Consider the following 15,890-nt stretch of genomic DNA (forward strand, 5'->3'; position numbering starts at 1 on the left):
ATGGACCGACATAGTAGTACATGATCTAGATGAAGAGACCTGAGTAGTAGCGCTCACCAGTAGCCCTCCGCTTACTGATGAGCTCTGGCCTTTACTGGACATGAATTGACAAAATGTCCATCAAATCCGCAATAGAGGCACAGGCGGTTGGTGATCCTCCGTTCCCTCTCCTTAGTCGAGATGCGAATCCCTCCCAGCTGCATGGGCTCAGTCTCTGAGCCAGAGGAGGGAGATGGTTGCGATGCGGAGCAGGGAAACACCGTTGATGCGAGCTCTCTTCCACGAGCCTGGTGACGAAGATCTACCCGTCGTTCTATGCGGATGGCGAGAGCAATCAAAGAGTCCACATCTGAAGGAACCTCCCGGGAGAGAATCTCATCCTTAACCACTGCGTGGAGTCCCTCCAGAAAACGAGCGAGCAGCGCCGGCTCGTTCCACTCACTAGAGGCAGCAAGAGTGCGAAACTCAATAGAGTAATCCGTTATGGATCGATCACCTTGGCATAGGGAAGCCAGGGCCCTAGAAGCCTCCCTACCAAAAACTGAACGGTCAAAAACCCGAATCATCTCCTCTTTAAAGTTCTGGTATTTGTTAGAGCATTCAGCCCTTGCCTCCCAGATAGCTGTGCCCCACTCTCGAGCCCGGCCAGTAAGGAGTGAAATGACGTAAGCAACCCGAGCTCTCTCTCTAGAGTATGTGTTGGGTTGGAGAGAGAACACAATCTCACACTGGGTGAGAAAGGAGCGGCACTCAGTGGGCTGCCCGGAGTAGCAAGGTGGGTTATTAACCCTAGGTTCTGGAGGCTCGGCAGGCCAGGAAGTAACAGGTGGCACGAGACGAAGACTCTGGAACTGTCCAGAGAGGTCGGAAACCTGAGCGGCCAAGTTCTCCACGGCATGGCGAGCAGCAGACAATTCCTGCTCGTGTCTGCCGAGCATGGCTCCTTGGATCTCGACGGCAGTGTTACGAGCGTCTGTAGTCGCTGGGTCCATTCCTTGGTCGGATCCTTCTGTCATGCAGGTGAATGAGGACCCAAAAGCGACTTGGCGAAAACAGAGTTTTAATCCAATAAAGATACTTTACAAAACAAAAAGCATAATACTACTCGTAAAGACAAGAACAGACTGGAGACTTGATCAAGAACTGCAGGTTGCCTCGGGAAGGCACTTGAACCTAGCAGACTCAGACACCTGCTCACCACGCAGCATCTGAGGGAAACACGACACGACAGGGCAATACATAGACACAGCACGGTGAATATAGACAAGGATCCGACAGGGCAGGTACGGAAAACAAGGAGAGAAATAGGGACTCTAATCAGGAAAAGGATCGGGAACAGGTGTGGGAAGACTAAATGATTGATTAGGGGAATAGGAACAGCTGGGAGCAGGAACGAACGATAGAGAGAAGAGAGAGCGAGAGAGTGAGAGAGGGAGGGGGGAGAGAGAGGGATAGAAAGAGGGAAAGAACCTAATAAGACCAGCAGAGGGAAACGAATAGAAGGGAAGCACAGGGACAAGACATGATAATTAATGACAAAACATGACAGGGAGACCGGGCAATGGGATAAGACGGCAGGACTTAGAGAACCGATCCACAACGACCAGGATAGTAGTGTTACCCTGAGAGGGGGGGAGGTCAGTAAGAAAATCCACTGAAAGATGGGTCCACGGCCGTTGTGGAACGGGAAGAGGTTGTAATTTACCTCTTGGCAGGTGTCTAGAGCCTTACTCTGGGCGCACACCGAACAGGAGGAAACATAGAATCGCACATCCTCCTCAAAGTGGGCCACCAGTACTTCCTCTCAAGACCTCTCACTGTCCTATAAATACCTGGGTGACCCGACGAGGGTAGACAATGAGCCCATCGAATCAATTGATCACGGACAGCCAGCGGCACGTACCTCGACCCTCCGGACACTGTGGAGGCGCAGGTTCCCCCTTAGCGCCCCCCGATGTCAGTGTCCACATCCCATACTACCGGTGCCACCAGCTTAGCTGCCGGAATGATGGGAGTAGGATCGATGGACCTGTCCTCAGTGTCATAGAGTCTTGACAGCGCGTCAGCCTTAGTGTTGAGGGAACCTGGTCTATACGAGATAGTGAAACAAAATCTGGTGAAAAACATGGCCCACCTTGCCTGACGAGGATTCAGTCTCCTAGCTGATCGGATATACTCCAGGTTACGATGGTCAGTCCAGATAAGGAAAGGGTGCTTAGCCCCCTCAAGCCAGTGTCTCCACACCTTCAGGGCCTTAACCATAGCCAACAACTCCCTATCCCCCCACATCATAATTCCGCTCCGCTGGCCAGAGTTTCTTAGAAAAAAAAGGCACAGGGCGGAGCCGGTGGCACACTCGAACGCTGTGAGAGCACCGCTCAACCCCAGCCTCGGATGCGTCCACCTCTACTATAAACGCCAAAGAAGGGTCCGGATGTGCCAACACCGGCGCCTTAGTAAACATCGCCTTCAACTTATGAAAAGCTCCGTTCGCCTCTGCTGACCACTGTAAACGCACCGGCCCCCCTTTCAGCAGTGAGGTAGTAGGGGCAGCTACCTGACCAAAACCCCGGATAAACCTCCGGTAGTAATTTGCAAATCCCAAGAACCGCTGCACCTCCTTTACCGTGGTCGGAGTCGGCCAATTACGCACGGCCTTAATGCGGTCACCCTCCATTACCAAACCAGAGCTGGAAATGCGATAACCCAGGAAGGAAACTGATTGTTTGGAAAACTCACATTTCTCCGCCTTCACATACAGGTCATGCTCCAGCAGTCGTCTAAGAACCTTGCGCACAAGAGATACATGCGCAGTGCGTGTAGCGGAGTAGATCAAAATATCGTCAATATACACCAATACACCCTTTCCGTGCAGGTCTCTGAGTATTTCATCCACTGAAGGATTGAAATATAGCTGGAGCATTCTTTAAACCGTATGGCATGACGAGGTACTCATAATGGCCCGACGTAGTGCTAAATGCAGTTTTCCACTCATCTCCCCTCCCGAATACGCACCAAATTATAAGCACTCCTGAGATCCAGTTTAGTGAAGAACTGCGCTCCGTGAAATGATTCCACTACCGTAGCAATGAGAGGTAGTGGGTAACTAAAACCCACTGTGATGGAATTTAGACCTCTATAATCAATACACGGACGCAAACCACCATCTTTTTTCTTCACAAAAAAAACTTGAAGAGACAGGTGACATGGAGGGCTGAATGTACCCCTGTCTAAGATGGAACAATCTCTCACCCGCCGCTCGACCCTCTGAAGGGTGATCGAACACGGCCCTGAAACGGCGGATGAACTCCGGGTAGTTGTCCTTAGCCGAGTCGGGCCCGTTCCAGACCGCATTAGCCCACTCCAGGGCTCTACCGGTCAGGCAGGTGATGAGGACCCCTACTCTCTCCTCCTCCGAGGGGGGCCGGCCGAACGGTGGCCAGGTAGAGGTCTAATTGCAGCAGGAATCCCTGGCACCCCGTCGCTGCTCCATCGTATTTCCTCGGAGGCGTCATGTGCAGAGCGCTGGAACCGGATCCAGATGGGGGAGATGGTAGAGTTGCTGGTGGGAGGGTCGGTGGGGTAGTAGGGAAACCATTCCTCTCCCAACGATCCATCCTCTCCATCATCTGATCCATCGCTGATCCTAGGCGATGGAGGATGGACGTGTGATGATGGACTCTCTCCTCCATAGTGGGAAGAGGAGTGGTCGCTGCTCCTGCTGACCATATCGTGGTGCGGGCTTCTGTTACGATAAATGAGTGAAGAGGTGTGGAGTCAGGCGCAGAGAGCAAAAGATGTGGGAAAAACAACACGCTTTAATGTCCCGGAAACATAACATGTACAAAAGTGGAAACACAAATGAACAGAAATATAAACGGACAGCGTGAAACCCAAATGCCAACAAAAATACACTCAAACAACAAAACAGACGAACAAGCCCGCACGAAACAGAAGCAGGCTGAACAGACTTTAAATAACCCTATCCTAACAACCAAACTAGAAACAGGTGCTACCAATTAGACAAAACTAAACGAACACAGAACAACGGATCGGCGATAGCTAGTAGACCGGCGACGACGACCGCCGAGCGCCACCCGAACAAGAAGGGGAGTCACCTTCGGTAATATTCGTGACAGGTCCCCTAAAATGGGCGGACTATGTACAAAAAGTGCTGCAATTTCTAAATTGTTGGATGAAAATACCCTCAAATTAAAACTGACAGTCTGCACATTAACCTCGTAGTAATTCAATCAAATCAATCAAATGTATTTATAAAGCCCTTTTTTTTACATCAACCGATGTCACAAAGTGCTGCACAGAAACCCAGCCTGAAACCCCAAACAGCAAGCAATGCAGGTGTAGAAGCACGGTAGCCAGTTTTCTTCTGGCTGTGCCGGGTGGAGATTATAATAGTACATGTCCAAGATGTTCAAATGTTTATAGATGACCAGCAGGGTCAAATAATAATAATCACAGTGGTTGTAGAGGGTGCCACAGGTCAGCACCTCAGGAGTAAATGTCACTTGGCCTTTCATAGCCGATCATTCAGAGTATCTCTACCACTCCTGCTGTCTCTAGAGAGTTGAAAACAGCAGGTCTGGGACAGGTAGCACGTCCGGTGAACAGGTCAGGGTTCCATAGCCGCAGGCAGAACGTTTGAAACTGGAGCAGCAGCACAACCAGGTGGACTGGGGACAGCAAGGTCAGGCCAGGTAGTCCTGAGGCATGGTCCTAGGGCTCAGGTCCTCCGAGAGAAAGAAAGAAAAAGGGAGAGAGAGTTAGAGACAGCACACATAAATTCACACGGGACACCGGATAAGACAGGAGAAATACTCCAGATATAACAGACTGACTCTAGCCCCCCGACACAAATTATTGCAGCATAAATACTGGAGGCTGAGACAGGAGGAGTAATTGTATAATTTCACAACCAAAGTGCTGGAGGACAGAGCAAAAACAAACAAAAAAAGTGTCACTGTGCCAGTACTTTTGGAGCTCACTGTATATCTTGTCAGGTAACAGAACTGTGTTTTTCTCTAATGTGAGCACACTGTCTCGTGAGCTGTCAGTGTTTGCAGGCTACCTGCGTCTTGAGAAGCACGGTACTGTTAGGGTTTGTTTGGTGAACCTGGATTGAATTTCATGATGTCACCTTGCTCACAGTAATAAACACTCCTGTGGACTGAATGCCTAAAAACTGTACACTGAGTGCACAAAACATTATGAACACCTGCTCTTTCCATGACATAGACCACGTGTCCAACTCATTCCATGCAGGGCTGAGTGTCTGTGGGTTTTCGTTCCTACCTTGTTCTTGATTGATTGATTAATTAAGGACACTAATTAGTAAGGAACTCCCCTGACCTTCTTGTCTGAGGCTGAATTGAAAGGAAAAAACAAAAACCAGCAGACACTAGACCTGTTACGTTCGTTTTAAGATGAATGAGACCAAAGCGCAGCGTGGAAAGTGTTCATGATTTTTAATACTGAACTCCGACAAAACAACAAAATACAAAACCGAACGTAAAGTTCTGCAGGACTAGACAGCAACTATGCAAAAACAATATCCCACAATCAAAGGTGGGAAAAAGGGCTGCCTAAGTATGATCCCCAAACAGAGACAACGATATACAGATTGGGAACCATACCTGGCCAACAAAGAAATAGAAAAACTAGAATGCCCACTCAAATCACACCTCGACCTAACCAAATAGAGGAATAAAAAGACTCTCTAAGGTCAGGGCGTGACAGTACCCCCCCGCCCCGAAATAGTGCGGACTTCGGCCGCAAAACCTGACTCCATTGGGGAGGGTCCGAGTGGACATCTAGCCTCGGTGGCGGCTCCGGTTTGGATGTACACCCCGCTCCGCTCGCTGATCCTTCCGCTTCCGTGGAGCCTGACCGTGGATCATCGCCGGAAGAATCAGACCGTGTATTGTTGTGGACTCCGGACCGTAGATCGTTGTCGCTGGAGTCTCCAGGCAGGGGACAGTCGCTGGAGTCTCCGGACTGGGGACCGTCGCTGGAGTCTCCGGACTGGGGACCGTCGCTGGAAGCTCCGGACTGGGGACCGTCGCTGGAGGCTCCGGAGTGGGGACCGTCGCTGGAGTCTCCGGACTGGGGACCGTCGCTGGAAGCTCCGGACTGGGGACCGTCGCTGGAGGCTCCGGAGTGGGGACCGTCGCTGGAGGCTCCCGGACTTGGGACCCTCGCAGGAGGCTCCGGACCGTCGCTGGAGGCTCCGGACTGGGGACCGTCGCTGCAGGCTCCGGACCGTCGCTGCAGGCTCCGGACCGTCGCTGAAGGCTCCGGACTGGGGACCGTCGCTGGAGGCACCAGACTGGAGACCGTCGCTGGAGGCTCTGGACTCTGGACCCTCGCAGGAGGCTCCGGTCTGGGGACCGTTGCAGGAGGCTCTGGACTGGGGACCGTCGCTGGAGGCTCCAGGTCTTGAATCGTCACTGGAGGCTCCGGGCCAAGGATCGCCACTGGAGGCTTCGGGCCATGGATTGCCGCTGGAGGCTTCAGGCCATGGATCACCACTGGAGGCTTCGGGCCATGGATCATCACTGGAGGCTTCGGGCCATGGATCATCACTGGAGGCCGCGTGCGTAGAGCTGGCACAGGACGCACCGGGCTGGAGAAACGCACTGGAGACCTGGTGCGTGGAGCTGGCACAGGGCTTACCAGACTGGGAAGACGCACAGGAGACCAGGTGCGTGGAGCTGGCACAGGATATACTGGGCCGTGGAGACCCGCCTTGGCTGGATGCTCACCCTAGCCCGGCAACTGCGGGGCGCTGGCACAGGACGCACCGGAGACACAGTGCACTGTGCACACTGTGAAGGCGCACCGGAGACACAGTGCACAGAGCCAGCGCAGGATATCCTGGGCCGAAGAGACGCACCGGAGACCAGGAGCGCTGAACCAGCACAATCCTTCCTGGCTGAACAGGCACAATCCGTCCTCACTCTAGCACGGCAAATGTGGGGAGACAGCAACTATGCAAAAACAATATCCCACAATCAAAGGTGGGAAAAAGGGCTGCCTAAGTATGATCCCCAATCGGAGACAACGATAGACAGATTGGGAACCATACCCGGACAACAAAGAAATAGAAAAACTTGAATGCCCACCCAAATCACACCCCGACCTAACCAAATAGAGAAATTAAAAGGCTCTCTAAGTTCAGCGCGTGACAAGACCCATCCACGGAATGTGTTTGACACCCCTGACAGACTGACCAGGTGAATCCACGTGGACGCTATGATCCTTTATTGATGTCACTTGTTAAATCAGTGAGGATGAAGGGGAGGAAACAGGTTAAAGAAGGATTATTAAGCGCTGAGGCAATTAATACATGGATTGTGTATGTGTGCAATTCAGAGGGTAAATGGGCAAGACAATAGATTTAAGTGCCTTTGAACGGGGTATTGGTAGTAGGTGCCAGGCACAACGGTTTGTGCCAAGAACTGCAACACTGCTGTGTTTGTCACACTCAACAGCTTCCCCTGTGTATCAAGAATGATCCACTACTCAATAACTCAATATTAGGAAGGTGTTCTTAATGTTTTGTACACTCAGTGTATGGTTACAGAGAAAGGTAGCTGAATATGGGTATGGTGAGTAGCAAGTAATTTATGTTCCCGGAAAATTGGACATGCCTCTCAGTCCCTTTTTTCATTGGCTAAACTAACCCGAGTTGTTATGAAAAGCTAACACAGCAACGGACACTGTATTTATCAGAACCCACGAGGATGATGTCAGAACACAAGGATGAAATGTTCTGTACAAGTGGCCCCAGCCATTGAGGCCCTCATACTGTTGAAAAGTGTTTTATCAAATATTACTGCAGAAATTTTTTTTTTTAATGTAGTGGTTGCAACACCGTTGACCTCTACCCAGTAATAATAGGATTGAGATGTTTGTTGATGTGTATCTAATTCTGTTTGGCTTTGAGTTAGAGTTAGAGGTCTCCTGTGGATTTGAGGCTGCATAGTAAGTGAGGAAAAACAAGCTGTGAATGCCAATAGAGAACACTCCTCGAGTTGAGAGAACATTTGTCAATCTCTTTTGGAAAGGGGTACTGTAAAACTTTTTTTTTCCCGCAGTTCTCTATAGCTTTGAGTGCCACATAATTTATCTCAATACGACACATTACCCTATTTGATTTCTCTTTTCACAAAAAAACTTTCCACAGTTTCTGGGATGGCGGTCACAATTCACACTGTTCATGTTGTCTAGGTGGTAGTTGTCCTTTGCTCTCGGTCTGTTTTGTGACATCCTTTATTGGTTGCTGGGGCACCTCTTTAAAGATGCTAGCTAGCCTTTGTGCCGCCATTGTTTTTACCCCTATGCGACCAAAGTGGGCTCCTCAACGTGAATATCAGAGAGGGTTGCCAAAGTAATTAGCTGCCAGGCAATGTTGTACGTCTGCCCACCATGATACTTAACAGAAAGGCCCGGTCTGTCTTAAACCTCTAACAAACCTTGTACAAATACAGGAAAAAGACAAGTCCTTTGTGGCGATCTCCTTTTTATTGAGGGATAAGTAAGTTTCCTCTCAGGGTGTATGCCTTTTTGGATTCTAACTTGATTTAACATTTATTTGTCATATGAAAGTACAGATATGATTTTGAAAGGCATTTAGAAAAACTGCCATTTCATGCATCCTTAAAATTACAATTATTGTTCATGAACTATTTATTTGCTCGCTAAAGTCAGCAAAAGAAAATGACACCAAAATCCCTTGTATCTCTTCTCTTGTCTCCTTCACAGCTCTGACGCTCCCCTGACGGTGTGACGTGGCCATGGAGAAAGTAGCCATGGCAGACTCCTTTCTCCCCATGCCCTGTGTGCCACAGAGAGCCAAGCCCCAGACCCTGCAACCTGGCATGGAAGACCAACCCTCCTCCAGCCCCAGCCCGGAGCCTGCCACCTCAACCCCTACCCCCACCTCGCCCTACCCTTGCCCCCTTAGCCAGCTCCTGTTCCAGCAGCAGCCCGGGCCCCCGGGCTCAGCTGTGTCGGCCCTGCAGTCCAAGGTCAAGGCCCTGTCTGAACGCAACAAGGCTGCAGGGAGGGAGGCTTTCAAGGCAGGCATGGATAAGAAGGCCTTTCCTGTGTCCTCTTCCCTACTCGGTCCTGTCCTGGTGAGCTGGGGCTCAAGTAGTAGCGACGAAGATGCAGAGTCCCAGGGTTCCATGCTGCACCCAGTGGTGCCAGACAGCATGATGGAGGGGGTGGGGACGGGTGGGTTGGACTTCAGCCTGCTTGTGCTCCCACATGAACAGGGTGAGGGCTCCAGACTGGAGAACCTGTCTGATGTTAACGCCAACTCTAGTCCCCTGGCGGATAATGTTAGAGCTTCTAATGCGGCTAAACCCTGCGTCTCTCCCAAGGGGTTCTGGAAGGCCACCAGGCCCGAAACGCTACTGTTGAACGGAGACGCGTCTCCGGTCCCAGACAGGTCTTTGGCCGGGGCCCCTGGGGGCCAGCAGAGGAAAGCCAGGGCCCACGGCGGGGTGGGCAGGGAGCTGCTACGCCGTGACAGCCTGGAGGGTCTGAGGCGGTGTATGGGCGAACTGGGTTCCCAGGGGCCAATGGGGGGCCTGTGGAGGGCTGACAGCCTGGAGAGTCTGTGCAGCAGTGGGAGTGCCATGTCTCTAGCAGAGAGAGTGGAGATGAATCGGGGCGTCCTCAAGCAGATGCTGAACAAGAGCCAGGGACCAGAGCCAGTGAGCCTCAGCCCTCTACTCTCTGAAGCCTCGACCCTCTGCTCTCTGGAGAGGGAGCAGAGGGCCGAGGAGGTGACCCAGTGCAATGGGAGAGGTACAGTAAAGAACTCAAAGTGTGAGAAAAACTTGTCAATAATCAACTGACTGGCTTTCTTGATGTCTATAGTATTCTCTCTGGTATGCAATCTGGTTTCCACTCAGGTTATGGATGTGTCACTGCAACCTTAAAGGTCCTAAATGATGTCACCATTGCCCTTGATTGTAAGCAATTGTAACGGTTTTCTAGGTGTGAAGGAGAGTCGGACCAAAACGCAGAGTGTAGATTGCGATCCATGTTTAATGAACAAAACGTAACATGAATCTAAATACAAATACTACAAAACAAAGAACGTAACGAAAACCGAAACAGCCTATACTAGTGTAAACTAACACAGAGACAGGAACAAGGACACTAAGGACAATCACCCACGACAAACTCAAAGAATATGGCTGCCTAAATATGGTTCCCAATCAGAGACAACGATAAACACCTGCCTCTGATTGAGAACCACTCCAGACAGCCATAGACTTTGCTAGATACCCCACTAAGCTACAATCCCAATACCAACACCAAAACCCCAAGACAAAACACACCACAATACAAAAACCCCATGCCACACCCTGGCCTGACCCAATACATGAAGATAAACACAAAATATTCGACCAGGGCGTGACAGAACCCCCCCCCCCCAAGGTGCGGACTCCCGAACGCACCTCAAAACAATAGGGAGGGTCCGGGTGGGCGTCTGTCCATGGTGGCGGCTCCGGCGCGGGACGTGGACCCCACTCAGTCAATGTCTTAGTCCCCTCTCCTCGCGTCCCTGGATAGTCCACCCTCGCCGCCAACCATGGCCTAGTAGTCCTCACCCAGAACCCCACTGGACTGAGGAGCAGATCGGGACTGAAGGACAGCTCGGGACTGAGGCAGCTCGGGACTGAGGGGAAGCTCGGGAGTGAGAGAAAGCTCGGGAGTGAGAGAAAGCTCGGGAGTGAGAGGAAGCTCAGGAGTGAGAGGAAGCTCAGGAGTGAGGGGAAACTCAGGAGTGAGGGGAAACTCAGGAGTGAGAGGAAGCTCAGGCAGGTAGATAGATCTACCAGAGCCTGGCTGGCTGGTGGTCTTAGCAGATCCTGGCTGACTGGCAGATCCTGGCTGACTGGCAGATCCTGGCTGACTGGCGGATCTGGCGGATCCTGGCTGACTGGCGGATCCTAGCCGACTGGCAGATCCTGGCTGACTGGCAGTTCTGGCAGATCTGGAAGAGTCTGGCTGACTGGCGGATCTGGAAGAGTCTGGCTGACTGGCAGATCTGGAAGAGGCTGGCTGACTGGCGGATCCTGGCAGACTGAAAGATCTGGCTGCTCCATGCTGACTGGCGGCTCTGGCTGCTCCACGCTGACTGGCGGCTCTGGCTGCTTCATGCAGACTGACAGCTCTGGCTTCTTCATGCAGACTGAAAGCTCTGGCTGCTCCATGCAGACTGGCAGCTCCTTGCAGACTGACAGCTCTGGCTGCTTCATGCAGACTGACAGCTCTGGCTGCTTCATGCAGACTGACATCTCTGGCTGCTCCATGCAGACTGACAGCTCTGGCTGCTTCATGCAGACTGACAGCTCTGGCTACTTCATGCAGACTGACAGCTCTGGCTGCTCCATGCAGACTGACAGCTCCTTGCAGACTGACAGCTCCTTGCAGACTGGCAGCTCCTTGCAGACTGACAGCTCCGTGCAGACTGGCAGCTCCTTGCAGACTGACAGCTCCTTGCAGACTGACAGCTCTGGCTGCTCCATGTAGACTGACAGCTCCTTGCAGACTGACAGCTCCTTGCAGACTGACAGCTCTGGCTGCTCCATGCAGACTGACAGCTCTGGCTGCTCCATGCAGACTGACAGCTCCTTGCAGACTGACAGCTCCTTGCAGACTGGCAGCTCCTTGCAGACTGACAGCTCCGTGCAGACTGGCAGCTCCTTGCAGACTGACAGCTCCTTGCAGACTGACAGCTCTGGCTGCTCCATGTACACTGACAGCTCCTTGCAGACTGACAGCTCCTTGCAGACTGACAGCTCTGGCTGCTTCATGCAGACTGACAGCTCTGGCTGCTTCATGCAGACTGACATCTCTGGCTGCTTCATGCAGACTGACAGCTCTGGCTGCTTCATGCAGACTGACAGCTCTGGCTGCTCCATGCAGACTGGCAGCTCTGGCTGCTCCATGTAGACTGACGGCTCTGGCTGCTCCATGCAGGCTGGCAGCTCTGGCTGCTCCATGCAGGCTGGCAGCTCTGGCTGCGCTGAACAGGCAGGAGACTCCAGCAGCGCAGTAGAGGAGGAAGGCTCTGGCTGCGCTGAACAGGCAGGAGACTCCAGCAGCGCAGGAGAGGAGAAAGGCTCCGACAGTGCTGGAGAGGCGAGGCGCACTGTAGGCCTGATGCGTGGTGCTGGTACTGGTGGTACTAGACCGAGGACACGCACAGGAAGCCTGGTGCGGGGAGCTGCTACCGGAGGGCTGGGGTGTGGAGGTGGTACTGGATAGACCAGACCGTGCAGGCGCACTGGAGCTCTTGAGCACCGAGCCTGCCCAACCTTACCTGGCTCGATGCCCACTCTAGCCCGGCCGATACGAGGAGCTGGAATATACCGCACCGGGCTATGCACCCGCACTGGGGACACCGTGCGCACCACTGCATAACACTGTGCCTGCCCGGTCTCTCTAGCCCCCCGGTAAGCACAGGGAGTTTGCACAGGTCTCCTACCTGGCGTAGCCCTACTCCCTGTGAGCCCCCCAAAGAAATGTTTGGGGCTGACTCTCGGGCTTCCTTGCCAACCGTGTTCCCTCATATCGCCGGCTCCTCTCTCCGGCTGCCTCTGCTCTCCTCGCTGCCTCCACCTGTTCCCATGGAAGGCGATCCCTTCCCGCCAGGATCTCCTCCCATGTGTAGCAACCCTTGCCATCCAATATATCGTCCCATGTCCAATCCTCATTGCGCCGCTGTTGCTGCCTTTGTTGCTTATCCTGTGGCTCCTGCCTGTTGACACGCTGCTTGGTCCGTTTGTGGTGGGTGATTCTATAACGGTTTTCTAGGTGTGAAGGAGAGTCGGACCAAAACGCAGCGTGTAGATTGCGATCCATGTTTAATGAACAAAACGTAACACGAATCTAAATACAAACACTACAAAACAAAGAACGTAACGAAAACCGAAACAGCCTATACTAGTGTAAACTAACACAGAGACAGGAACAAGGACACTAAGGACAATCACCCACGACAAACTCAAAGAATATGGCTGCCTAAATATGGTTCCCAATCAGAGACAACGATAAACACCTGCCTCTGATTGAGAACCACTCCAGACAGCCATAGACTTTGCTAGATACCCCACTAAGCTACAATCCCAATACCAACACCAAAACCCCAAGGCAAAACACACCACAATACAAAAACCCCATGCCACACCCTGGCCTGACCCAATACATGAAGATAAACACAAAATATTTGACCAGGGCGTGACAGCAATGTTTTTCTGCTATTTTTATTGACTTGTCCAAAGCTTTTGATACGGTGGACCATTCCATCCTCGTGGGCCGGCTAAGGAGTATTGGTGTCTCTGAGGGGTCTTTGGCCTGGTTTGCTAACTACCTCTCTCAAAGAGTTCAGTGTATAAAGTCAGAACATCTGCTGTCTCAGCCACTGCCTGTCACCAAGGGAGTACCCCCAAGGCTCAATCCTAGGCCCCACGCTCTTATCAATTTACATCAACAACATAGCTCAGGCAGTAGGAAGCTCTCCCAGCAGGAGGCCTTTTTGCCTTTTGGTAGGCTTCATTGTATGTAAGAATTTGTTCTTAAACTGACTTGCCTACGCCACCCACTAGACCTAAAACCATGGATTATTTTAGCGAATGTGTGAGCGGTGGTGCAGCTCGGGGTTAGGGTGATAACCGTAGTAAAATCACAGCGTGTAGACCCCTTAAATCCTCAATGATGTAAAGGGGTTTACCTGAGAAGGACCTGTTCTATTAGAGAAGAGTACATTTCCCCAACACTCAGTTCACATTCAACACATAGCTCAAGGTCAAGATGTGTGACGAGTTGGGAAAAAAACGTCAACATAATGTGAGGACGTAAAAAGAAAAATGACAACGGAAAGTAGAGAGAAAATCTTGAGAGGAAAAAGAGGGTAGGGAGATAATAGGCTATTTCTGACTGCTGGCCAGATGTTTAATGAATGTAATGCCTGTCTAATTGCAACTGTCTCACAAACAGAAGTTGTCTTCCGCCTGTGGGTTGCTTTGTCCCTCACTCTCATGGCCTCAAACATCCACAATGCTAAATGAATCATGCTTTATATAAACAAAGGGAAAGTAAACAAATAGTTAAACTTAATACGGTTCTTCCATATATTTTGCTCATGATTTTTTATTGTAGTTTCCAGAGAAATAAGGAAATCAACGCCATTTCAATACTGGAGGGATATTATACTTATGTCTGCCTGGTTACAGTGTCTATTTATGTCCCTATAGGTTCCATTGCGCTGAATGACAGTGACTGGGATTCAGGAATCTCCCTCCAAGACAGCGAGCACAGCCAAAGGTACAGTAGAAACTCCTGGAGAGCTACTGGGTATGCAGCCTTTTGCTCCAGCCCTGCTTTAAAACACCTGATTATTGTGTTAGAGTAAAGCTGGAACTGGGTTTACCAGCTACGCCACTACAGTATAGCTTAAATATGAATGTATCACAAACAAATGTCATTTGGGTACCCAAACCCCCAACCTAAATACTGCCGCTCTAATACATCTAGAAGATACCGCAGATGCTTTCACGACACCAGCAATCACCAATGACTCTACCGCTTTGCTCTTGTATCTCTCCGCGTTAGAGCCCCAAGCTGCAATTAGTGACAGGGACACAGTGTTTATAACAGCTGTTACTAAAAGCTCCACCCTCCTCACCAAAGAGGATTATGATCATATCTCTCTTCTCTGTACCCAGTCACAGACTCAACACAGGAGAAAGGCTTTCCGGTGAGGCACCTAGTATTTGAAACGCACTCATTTGTTTTCCCATTGAGTGCCTGTTAAGCAGGTGTTGTGTTGAAATTGAATGGGCAGCTGTGTGGTTAAAGCTCTGAGCACTGTGGGTAATTGTGTTTTTGGTGGTTGGGAAAATGTAACCCCGCTCACAGATAGGTCTACAGGCAAAGGGACTGCTTCACAGTCCCTCATTCCCGCATTCACAAATACACACAAATAAACACAACCAAAGGCAAACAAGATAATAGCTTATGAAAATATACACTCTCTCACGCACATACACACACACACACACACCAGCTCATTGATTCACACACACCCCTTGTCAGCCTAATTAGTAGTGACTGCCTGCTCGGCCTAATCCCCTTCTCTATGAGCGTCTCTCCCGCACAGGCGCTGACGTGTGCCTCTCTACCATCTCTCCTCCTCCTCCCCCTAACCTGCCCGTGTGTGTGTGTGTGTGTGTGTGTGTGTGCGGCCCGACAGGGCCTTTGTGTCCAGCGAGGACCTGCCGCTGAGTCCGCGCCATGAGCAGGCCAAGCGGCTCCTGGAGAGAGCCCGTATGAAGGCCCGTTCCTTCCCACTCAAGGCCGACCACACCATCCTACCCGTCCAGAGGGACAACCCGTAAGTATGCTGCTCCGCAAGTGGGTGTGTTTATGTGTGTGGGTTTGAGGGCCGTCGGTGTGTGTGCGTGTCTGTTTACCAGCAGAGCTTAGCTGTAGCAGACACCTGTAGCATCATAGCCAACCAAACGAGGCCAAAGAAGAAAACGGTTTTTCGTTATTTTCTTTTCTTCCCTTCTGTTCGGTGGGGCCCAGCAGGGCCTGTGAATCTCTGTGGGCTTTTGTGCTGGAGCAACCGGGAAGGCTGTCTTGTGTTTTGCCGGTTAAAGTGTGCTGCGGCTCTCTCGCGATCTGTCTACTGACCGTGTTCAGCGTAGCAAGCTGCGACAGGTGGTAGTGATATGACACATATTGGATTTACTGCTTTAAATGTAGCATGTTCTATTTGCAGTGCCCTCTATTCATTTTTAAATGCCGATATGTCACATATCTATTATGGGTCACACTTTAGTTAC

General features: G+C 51.2%; 1 protein-coding gene across 4 annotated transcripts in view; it reads left to right on the forward strand.

Annotated features, from left to right (window-relative positions):
* Nucleotides 1-15,890, forward strand: part of si:dkey-121a11.3 (uncharacterized protein KIAA1614) — a 42,068-nt gene that overhangs the window by 12,211 nt on the left and 13,967 nt on the right. For all 4 annotated transcript variants that reach the window (XM_046301520.1, XM_046301521.1, XM_046301519.1 and 1 more), the window contains exons 2-4: nucleotides 8,782-9,834; nucleotides 14,298-14,367; nucleotides 15,296-15,436. In XM_046301520.1, the coding sequence (XP_046157476.1) occupies nucleotides 8,814-9,834; nucleotides 14,298-14,367; nucleotides 15,296-15,436 (1,232 nt within the window). In that variant the 5' untranslated portion in view covers nucleotides 8,782-8,813. The remainder of the gene's footprint in view (nucleotides 1-8,781; nucleotides 9,835-14,297; nucleotides 14,368-15,295; nucleotides 15,437-15,890) is intronic.

Source organism: Oncorhynchus gorbuscha, linkage group LG15 (genome assembly GCF_021184085.1).
Source record: "Oncorhynchus gorbuscha isolate QuinsamMale2020 ecotype Even-year linkage group LG15, OgorEven_v1.0, whole genome shotgun sequence".
Classification (NCBI taxonomy): Eukaryota; Metazoa; Chordata; class Actinopteri; order Salmoniformes; family Salmonidae; genus Oncorhynchus; species Oncorhynchus gorbuscha.